This window comes from Dipodomys ordii, unplaced genomic scaffold (assembly GCF_000151885.1).
Source record: "Dipodomys ordii isolate 6190 unplaced genomic scaffold, Dord_2.0 Scaffold97, whole genome shotgun sequence".
In the NCBI taxonomy this organism is placed as follows: Eukaryota; Metazoa; Chordata; class Mammalia; order Rodentia; family Heteromyidae; genus Dipodomys; species Dipodomys ordii.
Window position 1 is genome coordinate 2233758 of NW_012267313.1, and position 19115 is coordinate 2252872.

The following is a 19115-nucleotide window of genomic DNA, read 5'->3' on the forward strand; positions in this document are numbered from 1 at the left end:
CTGGAGGGGATGTGGACAGAAGGGAACCTTACTGCATTGTTGGTGGGAGTGTAAACTTGTTCAACCACTTTGGAAAGTAGTATGGAGGTTCCTCAAAAACTTCACATAGAGCTCCCCTATGACCCAGCAATCCCACTTTTGGGCATTTACCCAAATGATCACAAACAAGACCATACTAAAGCTTCCTGTACGACTATGTTTATTGCAGCCTTATTTACCATAGCTAAGATATGGAACCAATCCAGATGCCCCTCAGTAGATGAATGGATCAAGAAAATGTAGTATATATACACAATGGAATACTATGCCTCCATCAGATAGAATGACATTGCCCCATTTGTTAGGAAATGGAAAGGCTTGGAAAAAATCATATTAAGTGAAGTAAGCCAGGCCCAAAGAAACACAGGTCCCATGGTTTCCCTTATTTGCAATAACCAATATATGTTTGAGACAAGCAGAAAAGGTCAGATAAATTGACGTTAGGTGAAACAAACCCCAAGATAAGTATTCAAATGTTTTTTCTTTCATGCGATTGTTTCTAACACATTTATAAGATGATTTCTTTGTTGCTTTATATGTCCCTCCCCCACGGTATAACCCTTGCTTTCACTGTATTTGATGTTGGTATAATTTGTGGAGGGGAAGGTCAAAAAAAATCATTTAAATAGGGATACAGGTGGGCCCATTGCAACAATGAGATGTACAAGTCGTGGGGAGTGTTGGAGGGGGGAGCAAGGTAGGGGGAGATAGGATGGGATGGGAAGGGGAAACGAAGGAAGAGGCAACAATGCTTGAGAAGAAATGCATTCATTATCTTGCCCATGTAATTGTAACCCCTCTGTAAGCTGTTTTCACAAAAAAGATGAAAGTATATTTAATTCAGTGTACTTTTATACATATTATATTAAGTATATAATTCATCAAATGAAATAATGGGAAAATGCATTTTGAAAATATTACTGACATATTTTGACAGCCAAGCCAAAAATAGAAGTATATTTTATAAATTTTGTCCACTGAACTTTTGAGAATTTTATGTGGAAGCACTTCTTCTATTAGTTCAATTTTTGTCATAGTTTATTCCTAATACTTCTAAATTTTTCACAAGCTTGGAGAAACATGAAAGATAATGCTTATTGAATTTAGAGTTAATTTTCGTGTAATAAATGAAAAAATGTGACTTCTTGAAAATTTCAAATTAATTTTTGTAGCTTATAACCTGTTTTATTGAACAGTGACAGTATAGATGCAACAATACCACTTGTGACTGTGAATGAGCTGCTCAGTCTTTCTAGCTCTGTTGCCTTATCTGTAAAATGCAGATTAAATCCACAACCTACAAGTACATAAAATACTTGTTATATTTCAGATATTTAGAACAGTGTCTGACACAATCTCAGGATCCTCATTTAGTTTCTGATTTAATGGTAGACTGTAATGCAATAGAAGATGTTTCATTAAAAGCTTTACTTCCACATTTCCTACTTACCTATGACCTTCAGAAACAAAATTTCTATATAGTAATATCATTCATAGAGTAAGAATCTGAAAATGTAGAGAAAAAAATCTTCGTTCTAGCTGTGTAATGTTAATAGTAGTTTTATAGTTTTATAGATATATACAGCCTTCTTCTAACATATAGTTTAGAGATACAATGTAAACTTTTAGGTTTCACAGGGGGAGGGAGGAAAAAGTCTGTGTTCATCATAAAGATGGATTAAAACATTTTCTTTCAGGATATTTCTCATGATTAAATTGGAGACATTTATTATTCATGCTTCATAACATTGCAAAGGAAGAATAAATCTAAGAGGTAATCTAGAAATTTGGATCTTCACTGTAAGCCAAATATTATGTGATTTACCAATCTATGGAGATAACGCAATCAACTACTAAGTATCAAGATATATTTTTGTTGTGTTTGGTAAGAACAGCATGTATTCTTGCTCATCAAAAACTTTAGCTGAGAGAACTGTCTCCTAAAAGAACAAATTGTGCTTCTAAGACGGGTTGTTTATTCCTGTACAGAAATGAAATGATAGCTTTTTATTTCTTTTAATGTATTTGAACATATTTTGAGATGACAAAATAGAGACATATGGAAGCATAACATTATATAGAATGCAGCAATGGAAATTCAGTTCCACACTCATATTTCAGCATTAAAGAAAAAGCAGGTTGTAATGTGTTCCATAAAAGTGGGTTTTCCCCCTAAATCTCTGCAGACATTCCCTTTCTTGACTTTTGCTTGACCTTGAATTTATCTTTTGGGGGCTGGGAAGGTGGCTCAGTGGGAGTGCTTGCCTTGCATGCATGAGGCCCTGGGTTCGATTCCCCAGCACCACATAAGCAAAATAAAAAGGAAAAAAGCCGTAAGTGGCACTGTGGCTCAAGTGGTAGAGCGCTAGCCTTGAGCTGAAGATCTGAGGGATAGCACCCAGGCCCAGAGTTGAGGCCCACGACCAGACCCCCCCAAAAAATATTATCTTTTGGTGCTGCTTCAATAGACCTATTATTGGATAGAGGTCAGTCTTTTATTTTTTTTCAGTAAATTTCCTTAATTTCCCAGGTTTCATTAACTTCTGTGTTACCATATGAAACTGGGAATCTGTGCACTTGAATACATAAGGGTAAATGGTGTCAGCAAAGTGATGAAAAAGCCTATAGAAAATATTCACCATACCCATGTTATGGAAACATGTCCTAAAATGGGCCAAGAAAATAAGATAGGTGGATAGACAGATAAACAGATAGATAGATAGATAGATAGATAGATAGATAGATAGATAGATAGATAGATAATAGATAGATAGATAGATATAGAGATATATTCTTTTCACTCATTCATTAGGAAGAATAATATTGTGTCTTTGTAGGGAACTTTATGGACTTAGAAAATTATGTTAAGTGAAGTCAAACTCATATGTGAAAGTTAGATCTAAATCATAAACATATATGAAAAGAATGTATAGTGTTGTATGCACATGTGGATATACACAAACATGTTTACTATAGTATGTTGTAGGCATAAACCAGAACAGCACTGGTATAAATGTTACCATGAAACCTAATAATGAATTAAAGTTAACGCATTTATAGACAAACGCTTTGCCAACTCTCATAAACAAGCACTTGAAATTATCTCAACACAAGTTCTCCCAGCAACACTAAGAGGTACAGATAGTAGTATTTCATTTTACACAAGGAAGAAAAATAACTGGCCCAGGTTACACAACTAAGAATTGGCAGGCTTAGGAATGAAATGCAACTCCCAAACCCCATGCCCTAAAACATGACCCACCACAGTTTGAAATTCCTTGTGAAGCCTCCCATTGAAGCCAGATAAGCTTCTGCTGTATTATAACTGAAACAACACAGCACAATGTTTCCAATGCTTTGCTCTCTCTGTTCATATACCCACTTCTCTGCACCAGAAAATTGCTTGGTACTAGAAATATGAAGTTGCATGTCAAAGCACCCAATAAAGAGTTTTAGTCTAGAGTAGAGCTCAGCCAGTCATAGCTGATAGGCCAAATCCTGCTATCCACTATTTTTTATAAAGAATTTTTTGTTAAGGTATACCATGGCTATAGTGTCATATACTATCTATGAGAATCTTCATACCATAACATTTAGAGCGGAGTAGCTTTGACTGCAAAGCCTAAATTACTACCTGGAACATTTCCCAAACCCTGCTTTAGACAAAAAGACAAGCAAATCATCAGTCCTGGCCCAGTGGTGTGTGAGTTATGGTGCCCCATATACCATGAGAATACATGAAAAAAATCTTGAACAAGTTAAAGGTAAGCAGATGCTTTCTAGACACCAGAATATACGCGGTAATTTGGAAGGCTGAGTATAGTTAACTAGACAAAGAAAAAGAACCAAACTTGTCAGTAAGAATCAAACAGAAAAGCTAAGCAGTGGTCCAAGGAACTAAGATAATGGCCACAGGAATACGGGGTATATAAGTTTAACTGATGCAGATTGGTTCTAGTTCTATATGTCTTTTGTTGCCAGTCCTGGTGCTTGAATTCAAGGCTTAAGTGCTATCCCTGAGCTTTTTTTTGCTCAAGACTAGAACTCTACCATTTGAGTCAGCTCTACTTCCTGAATTCTTTGGTAGTTTATTGGAGATGTGGGCTGACTTAGAATCAAAATCCTCATATTTCAGCCTCTTGAATAGATAGGATTACAGGCATTAGCCATCAGTGTCCAGCAGTTCTATATAAAATATAATAAAAATGTAATAAAATGTAATAAAAATTAATAAAAATTAATTTAATAATAAATAATAAATAAAAATGTGGACAATATTTTCCTAATAGTAGTTCTTAATTGGAGTTAACTATAAGAATTATGATGTTTTTCCCCTACCTATTCCTCTAGACTGGGAAGACAAAAAGTTATTACCAATGGTAGACAACTGAAATGACAGCCCTAGGGAGATAGAGAGGCAGCAGGGTCCAGATCACTCCAGATCAGTCTAGATTACATACGAGTTTTGAGGCCAGCCTTGACTAACCGGTGGGACTTCCTCTAAAACAAAACAAAAGCATCACAACAAAAAATCCCTAGCACTTGTTTATTGTTTCTGGTTGTATGGATGGAGGTGATTATTAGCAACATTATTTTACAAACGAGAATTAGTCACAATGTACTATACCTGGAAAATTCATAGGCAGTTCAAAGGTTTTTGGAGACTGGTCACCTTCAATATTCTCACAAATTTCAGCTAAGATCTTCTTAATTTTTAGACCAGTGATTTTGATCACTTCGCCAGTTGACAAACAGCATTCATTGCCAAACATTTCATAAATGGAGCCTACAAAGAAAGAAAATTGAGAAAGAAAGGAATGAAACAATGAAGAAGGAAATGGAGTCAGAGGTTTTTACTCTGTTCCTCTATTACCGATCTACTACAGTAAGTAGAAATTTAATCATGCCTTCCAAATTGTACACTATGTACTAGGAAACATTAGATTTTTACTTCATTGAGTGGGTAAAGTATAAGCAATCATATTTTTATATTATTATAAATTATATTTATATCTCCTTAGCAACTGGCTCATCTGTCCAAGGTCAAACTACAAATATGTTTTTCACTGCTGGGATTTATGATCTGCTTTTGCTGGGCCAAAGAATTAGACTCATGAGTCAACAATGATCTAAGTAAATACTGCAAAAAAGGTTTTAATACAATCCAAGCTTCAACGACAGAGAGGTTTACATACCAGGCTATATATGAGGAACATCATATTTACTTGCTAGATGTGTCTGTTCCTTATTATGAAATAAGATTTTGCTCACTTTGACTGCTGTTCTTCTATAAACTGTAACAACTCTCTATACCTTCATGGCAATAGATGGCAGACCAGCCCAGAAAACAGAAACACTTTATTGTAGTTGTTAAGAATTTTGATCTCTGGGGCTGGGAAAGTGGCTCAGTGGTAGAGCACTTGCCTTGCATGCATGAGGCCCTGGGTTCGATTCTTCAGCACCACATAAGCAAAAAGAAAAAAGCCAGAAGTGGTGCTGTGGTTCAAGTGGTAGAGCACTAGCCTCGAGCTGAAGAGCTGAGGGACAGCGCTCAGGCCCAGAGTTCAGGCCCCATGACTGGACCCCCCCCCAAAAAAAAAAGAATTTCAATCTCCACTTGACAAACCATGTGCACAAACCTTTTATCCTAGATGCCAATGTTCTATTTTCCATCACTTATATTACTTTTTATCCCCTGTGGGTAGGCTAATACAAAGTGAAATAACTAGAAAGTAAATAATAAGAAAAAAGAGAGGTAATAGCCTTGGACAATTCTACTGCTGATAAAAAGGGAATATCCTGCTGGACACCAATGGCTCACACCTCAAATCCTAGCTACTTAGAAGGTTGAGATCTGAGGATCATGATTCAAAGCCACCTCAGGCAGAAAAGTCCCTGTGAGACTCTTATCTCCAATTAACCACTCAAAAATGGAAGTGGCACTGTGGCTCAAAGTGTGTTACAAAGAGGCTCAGGGACAGTGTCCAGGCAGCAAGTCGCCCCACAATTGACAAATAAAAAAGGAAAGAAAGAAATTGTGAATACACACAAAAAGTCATTCTAAATCAGAAGCATCTTCAAAGTAAGAGCACATACATTTCCAGTTTTGAAAGTCAAGAAACCTATCAACTTAATAAGAGGTCATTTGTACACTTGACACTCACTGCCTAAAGTGTGGTCCACTGTTTCATCAGGGAGCTTGTTAGTGTCTTGGCTAGCCCCAGGCCTGCTGAGTCAGAACCTGCATTGTTAACAAGGTCCCCAGATGATTTGTAAGTATATTAAAGGTTTGTAAAGCATTGGTCTAAGCAATAAATTTATAAGTGAAATAGTCTGCTTTTAGATTGTTGTCAAACTAACCACAGAGAAAGCCTACTGTCACTGAATAGGGAAAGGGTGGGTTTTTAACTGAGAGGTGGTGTCATGAGTTTTCTGATCACATGAAACGAAATATAATTTAACCCAGACCCTTTCAGTTGATATTTGTTGGGCTTCATTTCGAGGCAATGAATGTCCAGTTGTGGATGTGATGTAGGCCCAACTGTCTGACATGGGGATTCCATCTTTTTCACAAAGCTTTAGTTGGAATTAAAAATGACAATATAAAGGCCAGGATTGGTGGCACTCACCTGAAATCCCAGATCCTTGGGAAGTGGGGATTGGAAGAGCCAGCTAAGGCAAAAAATAGTTAGCAAGACTCTATTAAAACAAACAAGGTAGTCATGGTAGTTTAATCTTATTATCCCAGTTACATTGAAGACACAGGTAGGAAGAACACAGTCTAATGCTAGTCTGAGCAAAGGCAAAACCCTATCTGAAATAATAACTAAAGCGAAGAAAAAAGGACTGGTGTAACTGTCTAGCAAGTGTGAGGCCCTGAGTTCAAACCCAATCTTAGAAAAGGAAAAAAAAAGTATAGACAAAAGTTTGAGTTTGCACATCAATGCTCTGGGAATAGAAACCAGAGACTTCTATTGCTTCTTTAAGTTTCGTGTCCCTATGAAAAACTATGGGCTCTTCAGTTTTTATCATCTCTTTCCTTTTCCTTCCCTTTTTTCAGCATTTTGTTATTTCCCTTCCCCTCCCCAAATTAGAAAAATGTATATACAAGATGCAGTTCTCTTTCTCTTTTCCTTCCTTTAGTCAGAAAAGGAGAAGAACCGTATGTCAATGCTGGCATTTGAAATTTCTCTTAAAAAGTTTTTTCTAATCAAGGAAGTTACTAACCCACATTTAATAGAGAAGAGTCAATGATGCCCAGTGCTAGACAGGTTTTATATATGATAAAAAAAATGTCCCTCCCCCAGGATATAAACCCTGCTTCACTGTATTTGATGCTGATATAATTTGTGGAGGGGAAGGGAAAAAACAAACTGTTCAAATATGGATACAGGTGGACCCATTACAACAATGAGATGTATAAGACGTTATGTTGAAAAACAAACCTTACAGCTTTGGCGGGGTGGGGGTGGGGAGGTGGAGGGGTGGAGGTAGGGGGTTTGGTGGTAGAGGTGGAGAGGGGAAAGGATGATATAGGGAAACAAAGGAGAAGGCAACAATGCTTGGTAAGAAATGTACTCACTATCTTGCCCATGTAATTGTAACACTCTGTATGGTATTTTCACAATAATAATAAAAAAAAATGTAGAGTGTAGGAAGGGGTGACATTGTCCAAAAAGAAAAGTTCTCTTTACCTAATTTATGAACTGTAACCCCTCTGTACATCACCTTTATAATAATAAAAAATTTAAAAAATAGAGCCAATGTCAAATCCCTGAAAGCAGAAAGATTTTTACACTCTGCTATCGACAATATTATGTCTCATAAAATATACTTTTTTCTTAGTACTAATATACAATGGTGAGATTTATAAATTTCCAATGTTCATAATCTTATAACAAACACATACTTGTAATTGTTTTTTAAATTTTTATTGAGATGTTTATCTAAAATACATTTGTGTATATAGAGACATACATATTAAAGTGGACTTCATTTCATTTTAACCACAAGACATGTATTTTGAATATGGAAGTCTAGAATCTATTAAATCTTTACAGACTCATATTTTCTAAGTCACAGCACATGTATTCACAATAATGCAAAACATCAGAGAAAACTGGAACAAAGCAGCCCGTTTTCAGTGATCAAACATCGCCCCCGAAGGCTGTAATGAAAGAGCCACGCACCTTTGAAATCACCTTCTCTATAATGTTGCTGTGCTCAATGAAAATGACACATTGATATCCTTTTATAACTCAGCCCTTGTCTGACAATACTTATAAGTAATGCTATGATCACATAAGAATATCCAAAACAATTGGCTCAAAAGATTTCCTTCCATTTCCCCTCAACAATAAAAATACATGCGGGATGACACTCCATTGCATGGGCTTTCCATCCCTATTCAAATGTCCCAAAGAATTCTAAGTATTCCCTTACCTTCTCATCGGCCCAAGTCCAGAAAGAATCAGCTAATCCTCAGTTCCTTCTAGAAGAGGATCTCACACCTAAAAATTAATTGCCTCGCCTAGGCTCTAAAAGCACTTGTATGTGTATCTCATTATAGCCTTTTTGAGAAGATTGCTATAGACTTTTAGTGGGCTATTATTTCCTGAGTTGATATTACGAATAGTACAAAATGTATTATGAGTTCTTAAAATGGAAACATTGGGTTCACTCTTTATAAACCTCCATAAAAAGCTATAACATGGCTTGTTCACTTACAGGTGACTGTTGTTATTTCTTAATTTTCCTAGATAAGGACAATAAATTACTGCAAATGTAATTGTGGTCCTACATCATCAAACTAAAGCATGTTCAATTCAAGGTTCTGGCATGGGTTGCATTTTCAATTTGTGTGTGTGTGTGTGTGTGTGTGTGTGTGTGTGTGTGTGTGTGTGTGTGTATGCCAGTCCTGGGGATTGAGCTGTACTTCTGGCTTTTCTTGGTAGTTCATTGAAGAATCTCACAGACTTTCCTGCCAAGGCTGGCTTCAAACCTCAGATTTCAGCCTATTAAGTAGCTAAGATTATACATGTCACCCACTTGGTGCCCAACAAATTAGTATTTTTTATTATCAATGATATATCCACATGTCAGATCAGCTAGTTGATCTGTACATAAACTAGATAAAGAATATTGAGGTTAGGGGATTCTCTATGATTTCTACTGATTGAGCTTACCACTTTACAATGATGTTTGGGGTTTTTGTTACTCTAGTTCTTTCACTTTTTTGTACCAATACTACAGTTTGAACTTAAGGTCAAGAGCTATCACATGGATTTTTTTTTTGTTCAAAGCTGGCACTCTAACAGTTGAGCCATACCCCCACTTCTGTATTTGTGTGATTAATTGGAGAGAAGAGTCTCAAAGACTTTCCTGCCAAGGCTAGCCTTTAGTAGCAACCCTCAGATCTAACCTTCATGAGTAGCTAGGTTTATAAGTGTGAGCCACCAGCCATGTTTGTTTGTATATTGCAGGACTTGAAGGAGCTCATGTGATGATGTGAGACAGATGTGTAGAGTTTAGGAATTTATATTTATAAAGTATGTTTCATAATACTGGACAATATAAATAGACCCATATCAGAGTGGGTTGTGGTTAGGGACATACTTTTGCTTCTTATAAATATGTATGTTTAGTCTTTGCTAAAGGATAACACAAATTATCAAGGAATAACCCCAGACAGTAAGCCTTTACAAGTGCAATTGTTTTATTGGAATTATACATATCCCTAGATTTGGTGGTTGGTAAGGTATTAAAGAAACTATTTGAGAAATATGTTCAATTCTTCACAGATAGTTCACCACAGGAATAAGGCTTAAAGAGGTCCATGGTTGAACAGACCTTTACATAACCAGTGTTCCAAAAGGATGCTCTCCCAATATACTGAAAGGTAAAGAAAAAATATCACCATAGGAACAATACATCTAAATAAATGAACATGACATCGGAGTGCAGTATACAGATAAAGATGCAAAAAAAAAGCAGGCTTGTTGCTTAGCTGGGGGTGAATTTTGTCAGCTAAAATATGAAGCATATTTGAATATTAACAACAAATGATCTTTCAAAGTATGCTTTCTTTCCCCTCTTCCTACATAGCAGTATAAAGTGTGCAGAAGACTGAGACAAAGAAGTAGGAAAGTAGTAGCTGCTTTAAGGACTAAGGGATTATCTTCACCCTTAAATGATGTCAACTTCTTCTTGTTAATTAGACATTATTATTCAAGAAGTCAAGCCTACAACCAATGATGAACAGTAATTGGTGAATCTTTAAAAGTGTTCATGGAAAAGAGCTGAAGCCCTTTCAGATTAGTAAGACTGCATCTTGAGACCCAGAGAGCAAATGCAAGGCAGATCAAAATATTAGTGAAGTCAGAATCTAGAAATACTCAACTTTCCAACTACTCGAGTGAAGTACATGGCTTTAGCTATTGAGGAGAAATGATTTAATTTCTTAACTGTTAGTATCTATTAATTTAATAGATTTTAAAAATGTATTAAGAGAGTTTGCAAATAGTTGTTATAATTGAAGTCATTATTGTGGCTCTTTCTTTGTGTCAATGGTTACCTCAGCAAACAGACTTAAGGGTAAGCATGTATGAAGCCAATGTCTCTCCTTATAGAGACACAAAATGTGTTCCTATGATGTGACATATTAGTGGATCTTTATCTTCTGACACTGTTTTGTGTGTGTGTGTGTGTGTATGTGTGCACACACATGTGTGTGTTGGTCGTGGGGCTTGAACTCTGAGCCTGGGTGCTGTCCCTGAGTTCTTCAGCTCTGAAGTGAGTGCTCTACTACTTGAGCCACGGCATCACTTCTGGTTTTCTGGTGGTTAATTGGAAATAAGAATCACACAAACTTTCCTGCCCAGGCTGGCTTTGAACCATGATCCTCAGATCTCAGCCTCCTGAATAGCTAGGATTATAGTGTGAGCCACCAGGGCCTGGCTCTGACACTATTTTAAAACCAAACAGTCCTATGTTTTACCCAGATTTCAACCTTTAAAATGTCTTAATTTTATTTAAACAGTATCACATTAAGAGTTGTTTTCAGTTTTATGAAGGACATTGTTTCAAGTACATTTTATCTACTTTAATATACTTGCCTGTGTTTTATTTCCTAAATGTTATATAAAGCTATTACAGACCTCTATTGCTATTAAAAATCATAAACCTGTTCTCTACAACCCATTTAATGAACTCAAATGTACTGATGGCATTGATGATTCAGGGCTCAAATGTACCATAAAAAGTGTTCACACTGTACATTTTAAAAAGCTTTACTATATTAGCTATTTCTCTATGTTCATTATCATAATTAAAGCACCTAATTAACTATTCTGCTTGTGCATTATAGTATAGAAATTGAGAGTGAAATTTTAGAAAATATTATAGAAATTTTGGAGGTGATGTCAATTGAATTAAATAATAGAAGTTATTCTGATAAATTGTCTTTAGTTTTCTTAACTCATTTATATTGTAATTTATCAAAGTATCAGTTAATGGTGGATTAGAGAAAAGAATTAATTGGGCACTACTACAGAAAGTCTGAGGAAGGCGAGTACACTGCATGATCACAGTCAAACAGGGAACTAGGAATATAGTTAAAGGAGTTGGAGAGCATAAACATTGAACAAACCAAAAAAAGAAAAGTTATAAGCTAATATACAAAGACTTACTCAGTGTCATTAACTCATCTATCTCAATGACACCAGCAGCTGGGTGCCCTAACTAAAAGATAAAATTTTAATCAACTTGACAGTAATAGTTCTAATTGCAAATTATAACAATGAGATTCTGATTTTTACATTATACTCTTCTGAGTTGTATTACCTAATTGACCTGGAACACTGATTCTACATAGCTGAGATCCAAGAACAGGTCATGTTCCATAAATAAATTCTGTGAGTTTTATCTAAATACCCTGATAGGTATTCTACATGTGAGAGATGGAAAGTAGCTATACTATATTCTGTCCATTGATCTTGCCATCACTAATCTTCTATGGCATATTTCCAGCTGAATTAAGATGTGGCCTAATAATCCTCTTCAACCCACAGTTCCAGACTATCAATAAAGATGGCTTACCATGTATAAACTATTACCAATCTAGTGATAAACTACAACTTAACCTGCTTTCTTTCAGGCCCTGTGCCTGATATTTACTTTTAAAGATTTTAATCCTTAAATTAGGCTAATTTACTACCAAAGTGTTATATATATACCAAAGTGTTATATATATACCAAAGAATTATAGCTAAAAAATCCTCTAAATCTATCATTTATTCTAAGACAATTGTCTAAAATAAGGCATAAAGTATCTAACATGATAATGATTAGGCTTTTTGAAGTCCAATGTTAGCATTAGAATTTCATTTATATCTCTAAGCAAAGTGTTAGGAAAATCTAAAAGCCTGTTGAATCATTGAATCTCAATGTCAGGCAGGACATTGTCTTATTGATGTACTACAATGACTGAGGCCCACTACCTATTGAGTGGTTGCCTAAATCACATTCAAACCATTTCATAGATGAAATTCCATTCATCTTGAGAATTTAAATACAGGTTAATATAAGGTGATTTGCTTTACCATTCAATAATTCTTGGAGTTAAAACACTTTTCCTTAAATTAATTATAATGTGTTTTCCTATAGGACAGGCACATTAGAACCCCTTTAGTCCTACATAATGCAGAAAAAAATATTTTAGCCTTTCTATATAGAGGCATAAAAATGTTTGAAGACAGCTGTTGCCAGCTGTCTTTGCTAAGAAATAAAGCTGCCAAACTATTGGGAAATATTCAGGGACTTAACTCACTGAACTGGTAATCCTCTATGAAATAATTTGAAACCCAACTTTAGACACTACGAATAATTTTCCTAGAGTTCTACAAATGGCCTACTGATTTTCAAATGTCTTGTCAAAGATATATTTCCAAGGGAAATGCCTGGACAGAAAACTAAAAATCTTTGTAAGAAAAACCAGTCATCTCAGACAAGCAGCAGTTGGCTTTGCCAATTAATAGTCAAAAGTAACTCCTAGATGGGTGCTAATGACTCATGTCTATACATGAGTTACCCAGGAGGCTGAGATCTGAGGATTTGGTTCAAACCCAGCTCAGGCAGCAAAGTTCATGAGACTCTTACCTTCAATTAATCACCAAAAAGTCAAAAACAAAGCTGTGGCTCAAGTAGTAGAGCAAAACAAATAAAACAAACAAAAAAAAAGGAAGTTCAAGGCCAGTTCCCAGATCCTGAGTTCAAGTCCTTGAAAGGGCACCCCCACACACACACACCCCATGTCATTCTTAGTTTAAAGTAAAAATCCATGTAGCCAAATTCTCCTGTATCTCTCTTATAACTAAAGCCAAAAATGAGGATTATTTTCCCATAGATAGTATTAGTAGTTTTATCATTGTTTACCTCTGAGGCTCAAAGAAGTTTTGAGCATTTAATGTAGTAGTAATCTTGAAAAGATGAGGTTTGTTGGGAAAAGAAGACCTTTCACAATTGTTAAATTCTTTTTATGTGAATATAAAAATCAAATAATGGAAGTTTATCAATAGTAGATTTTAGACCAAGAGAGATGTGCAGAGTATGACATAAAGGAATTTCCCACCTTATTGAGAAAAAATTAGTGCTCTCTTAGAATTATTTTCCTAATTAGGAGGGGAAAAATCAATTTTTTCAACTCTAAAATCCTTTTTGTGTCCTATCAGAAAAAAATTAGTTTATACATCAAAGCTTTTGATTTATAAGATTATTTTCCTTCCTTCTTTCCTTCCCTCCCTTCTTCCCTTCCTTCCTTTCTTCCTGTTTCTTTCTTTCCTTAGTAATGCTGGGCTTTCAATTCAGATTTTCATGCTTTCTAGGCAAATGCTCTACCATTTGAGTTTTATTCCAGTCCTTTTGCCTTTAGTTTAATTTTTAGATAGAATTTTATACTTTTGTCTTCACTGGCCTCATAACAAAATTCCCCTATCTCTTCCTCCAAAGTTGCTGAGCACCATAAATTTGCACTGTCCTATTCAGCTTATTTTTGAGGAAAAAAAACCAAAAAACAGACCTGACAACTTTTTACAGAGGCTGGCTTCAAAGTGGTTTCTCCAAATTCTGCCTCCTAATCAAACTATAAGGTTTTTGTTACTGTTGTTTGTTAGTTTTTTAGTTTGTTTAGAGAAGTAAATGTCCTGAGGAAAAATGTCATTTGTTTTGCAATTACTTTAGAAAGACAATAGAGGTTTCCAAATTATTTTCTTTGACTCCTTGAAAATGAAAAAAGGTAAGTTCAATGGCTGGCCATCTTAGAGATGATTAGTTGGGTCTGACTGGGAGACACACAGAATGGAGAAATGCAGAGACTTTGATAAGATAGACGGCTCAATGATCAGAATCAGGAAGTGGTTACTGCAGACTGAAAAATAGCCATTCTAATGAAGCAGTTTGTAGCTTCACACCAGTGTCTGCTCAAGGCCAATAGCTACAGCTACTTGAGTCTAAATGCCACTACTATACAGTAAAAACAAACAAACAAATAAACAAACAAACAAAACACAAAGAACAAAAAAAACAAACAAAAAAACCCCAACGACTTGGATATCCAGCAAATGATATGTCTCTCCAACATGCACCATTGATCCTCATGTCAATTTTCAGGTTGGAAGCATCTTGCAGTTAACTCCATGAATAAGAGGAATCAGAGGAATGACTTGAGACCATACTCTCAATAGAGAAAGAGAGGAAGAGGATTGGGAATGTAGGAAGAGTTGACAGAACAATTGAAAAGTAAGGAGAAACAAAAGTTGTCAATAAAAATAACATGGTCTGCAATTCCAACCCTTCCCTGGTGAAAGAAGAGGCAAAGAGAAAAAGACAAGGTAACCTGGCAACAAACCAACAATTTTTCAATTCCTTTCTTTTTCTTTTCTCTTTCTTTCTTTTCTTTTCTTTTTCAGTGGTACTGGGGTTTGTACTTAGGCTTGATCAGCTTGCTTGTTTGGCTTATGTCCTCCACTGGTGCTCTTCCACTTGAGAAATGCCTCCAGCTCTGTTTTTTGATGGTTACTTTTTGGATGAAATCTCATGGACTTCCCTCCTTGGGCCGGATTTGAACCATGTTCCCTCCTTGGGCCAGATTTGAACCATGATCCTTTGAGTGTGAGCCTCCTAAGTAACTAAGTATTACAGTCCTGAGCCACTAGTCCTCAGCTTCAGACTGGCAATTCTAGCTACAGGATAGGACCACACTTCCTTTAGGCTTTAAAAACAGTTAAGGCATTTGGTGTGACAGTGACTATTTCTTCATGGTGTATTAACCTCACTGAAGAAAGACATTTTGTCACTTCTCATCTGGGAGAGCTATAGTGAAGTACTGTTTTGAGAGAGGGCCTATTGGTTGAGAATCAACTAATCTAGGGACATGAAAACAAGAAACAATTGCAACTCAGAAAATCTTGAAACTCTCTGCCACAGAGTCTTAGTAGGAGACAGCAAGAGGCAACTGTGAAGAGGAGAGCTTCTGATGTCTTATGTGGACCCAGTAAAAGCTCAAGCAATGAAGGTTCAGAGGTCAGTGTCCCCATACCCCCTGGTGAAGAAGAGTCTGATCACCTGAGCATCACAGAAGAAACACAATACCAGCCTGAGGGAAACAGAAAGCTCATCCTCTGGGAGTTTCCAGCTCCCAAGTAGGACTGAGAGTTCTTATCCAATATGCACAAAAATCACAGGATCTTCCCACTTCCACGAAGGGTGGGGGAATTGATGGGTGGGGTCTGAAAGTACTGAAAACAACCTCTAGGAGATGCTGCTTATATTTACTGTTAGGTAAGACTATGAAGTGTCATTCAGACTCTTGAAAACCACTTGATGATATCAGGCTCCTCCCTTCCCCTGTGCTGATAAGGTTTGGTGTGGTTGGAAGGCAGTGAGTCTAGCAGGCAAAGTCTCTCAGTGCTCAAGCAGCCAGACAGAAGGCAATACTTTGTTAGCTTCTTCCACTATCAAAGGCTCAGATACTTAATGTCCCTAGAGGAGAGAGGGGGGCACTTAGCACACAGATTAGTGATTCCCCACAGCCAGCAGTAGTTCCCACTTCCAAAAATCACAACAGCAACAAGAGAAGCTTCAAAAGAGAAAAAGGAGAAATGAACTTGAATAAGAGAAACTTAATTGTCCTTGCCTTTAGCCTACACATAGTTATTATCTATACACAAAGAACCACAAGAGACTGGATTTCCTTTTGCCACTTTCACCCACGCTACTATAGAGGCTTTCATGACCATTGAGAACACTGCATGTGTAGTCTTCAGTCCAGCCTGAATATTGAAGTCACTACACATTATTAAAACTTCCAACCAATGATGTGATTTCAGACATGCAAATCTGAATGCAATAACTCAAGAAAAAATGAAATAACAAGGCAATACAACTTCTTTAAAAGTCAACAACTCCAAAGTTATGAACATTAATGAGAGTAAAATGAATGAATCCCAAGTCATTAGAAAGCATGATTATACAACATTGAGATTCCACATCACCTCAGTTAGAATGGCTATAATTAAAAAAAAATTAATAATGATAGATGCTGGAGGGGATGTGGCCAAAAGGGAACCCTACTCTATTGGTGGTGGGAATGTAAACTTTTTCAACCACTCTGGAAAGCAGTATGGAGATTGTTCAAAAGACTACACATCGAGCTCCCCTATGACCCAACAATCCCACTTCTGGGCATTTACCCAAATGATCACAAACAAGGCCATACTAAAGCTACCAACACTACTATGTTTATCACAGCATTATTCACCATAGCTAAGATATGGAACCAAGCCAGATGCCCCTCAGTAGATAAGTGGATCAAGAAATGTGGTATGTATATGCAACAGAATTCTATGCTTCCATCAGAAAGAACACCACTACCCCATTTGTTAGGAAATGGAAAGACTTGGAAAAAATCATATTAAGTAAGTAACCCAGTCCTAAAGAAATTTAGGGCCCATGGTTTCCCTTATTTGCAATAATTAGTATACATATAGGATACTCTTATCAGAGGAGCTCAAAAGCTCAAAAGCTATGTACATATGAACATATAAGATGATGCTACGTTATATGAGCCCCAAGGTATGGACACAAGAGGCCTGTCTTAATTGCTATTGTTTTAAATGTACCATGTGATTTTAATTTTTGATGTTGTTGTTGTGGTTTCCTTTGTAAGTTCTTTCCTTTATGGCATATCCCATCTTATCACTGTACTTGATTTTGGTACCCTGCATCTTGTATATACATATGTCTAATCTGGGGAGGTGAAGGGAAATAAAAAACGCTGAAACAAGGACACAGGATGACCCATTGCAACAAGGATACCCACAGGACAGCATATTGGAAACAAACTTCACAACTTCAGGCTGGGGGTGGGGGGATTGGAGGAGGAGGGGAGGAGTATGAAAGGTGGGAGAGGGAAAGGATAGTGGGACAACTATAAGAAAGGGAAGGGGTAACAATGATCAACAAGAAATGTACTCATTGCCTTATGTAACTGTAACCCCTCTGTACAGCATCTTTACAATAAAATTTTTAAAAATGAAAAAGCGATAAAAGAATGGACAAAGAAATAAAAAAGTAACAAATAAATACCTGAATGAATTCCAAGAGAATACAAATAACTGAATGAAAAGCTCCATAAACAAATAAAAATTCACTTGAAAGCCTCATCAATAGACTAGATTTGTTAAGTTGAAGATAAAATATCCAGGTCTGAGCTGTACCCTGGTTGGATGTATAACCAAATGGTGACCTAACTTAAGGGTATATTTGTATAACCAAGCAACTGAAATCAATTATAGAAGTCCAGTTTCCACCAGTTATAGACTACCAAATAATTAGATCCTGTCCATCTTAGGAAAGTACTTTGGTATAACACCTATATAAAGAAAATGCTAACAGCAGCCAATCAGGTTGTTTCTATATGTCACATCATATACCCATTAATGATACCATATGTCCGTGCATATACATATGTATGTACATATCATGTCATCAGTGGTATGCCATGCAGTATGTTGGTATGGATTTATATTGTATAATGTGATACATATATCTCCTCAAATATTTATCACATGTGATGAAACTAAAAATCTTTTCCTCCAACTTCTTGAAATGCACAGTACATTTTTGCTATCTATGATTACCATTTTGTGCAGTATTACACCAAAACTACTTGTTGTTATTTAACTATAACTTAGCAGGCATTGATTGACCTTCTCCCATCACTCCTATCATCCTTTCTTTCCCAGCCTGTGATAACCCCTATTCTCACAACTTTAGAACTTTTTTCATACTCATGGCAACTTGGTTGTATTTAAATGGCTTTAGTTTTACCTTTAAGAAAACTTGGTGGGGGTTCTGGGAAGATGGCGGAGGAGAAGCTGGAATCTGAACAAGCTCTCGCATAGAAAGCAATTTTAGAGTTCCAGTGAACAGTCCTAAGCCAGAGAATCACACCAAGTGTGCCATCACAGGACAGAGAGTTAGACAAGAGAGGGAAGGCAAGGCAAAAAGACACATCTGAGCGCTCGCCAGCAGCTGCCGCGGAGGCGGTGGCAGGGTCGCAAGCGGCGGAGACCGCAGCCGGGGCCATACCTGAGCGCTCACAGAGAGAGTCCGGGATGAAGGAGCCAGACGCAGCAGGCGAGCGGATTCTACTCAACACCAGCAAGAACCGACAAGGAGCAGACAGCTTCATCCTGTAGCTTGCAGACCAGAGACGACCCAGGATCCAAGAGTCAGCGTGAGTAGAAGCCCGACGTCCTCACTCCTTCTCAGGGAGCAGAGGAGGGAAGGCCACCCTTCCCCCCCCCCAGCACCGGTGATCTCCATCTTGGATACCGACAAAGCTCGGAGGAGCTGCCAGCTCCAACCCAGGCCTTGGTATAAAACGAGTCATTTAGCAGGTCACAAGAACTTAACGGTGAAGTGACCTGCCAGACTCGGCTCCATCCAGGGAAAAGTCACCCAGCTCAGGCGCCAGCCATTGGAGTGGCTTTCCTCACTGGGTAACCAGAGCCAGAGGC

The 19115-nt window shown here is 37.0% G+C and overlaps 1 protein-coding gene across 2 annotated transcripts in view; it reads right to left on the minus strand.

Annotated features, from left to right (window-relative positions):
- Themis (thymocyte selection associated) overlaps window positions 1-19115 on the minus strand; it is a 162696-nt gene that overhangs the window by 110972 nt on the left and 32609 nt on the right. For both annotated transcript variants that reach the window (XM_013026770.1, XM_013026768.1), the window contains exon 2: window positions 4667-4825. In XM_013026770.1, coding sequence (XP_012882224.1) covers window positions 4667-4825 — 159 coding nt within the window. The remainder of the gene's footprint in view (window positions 1-4666; window positions 4826-19115) is intronic.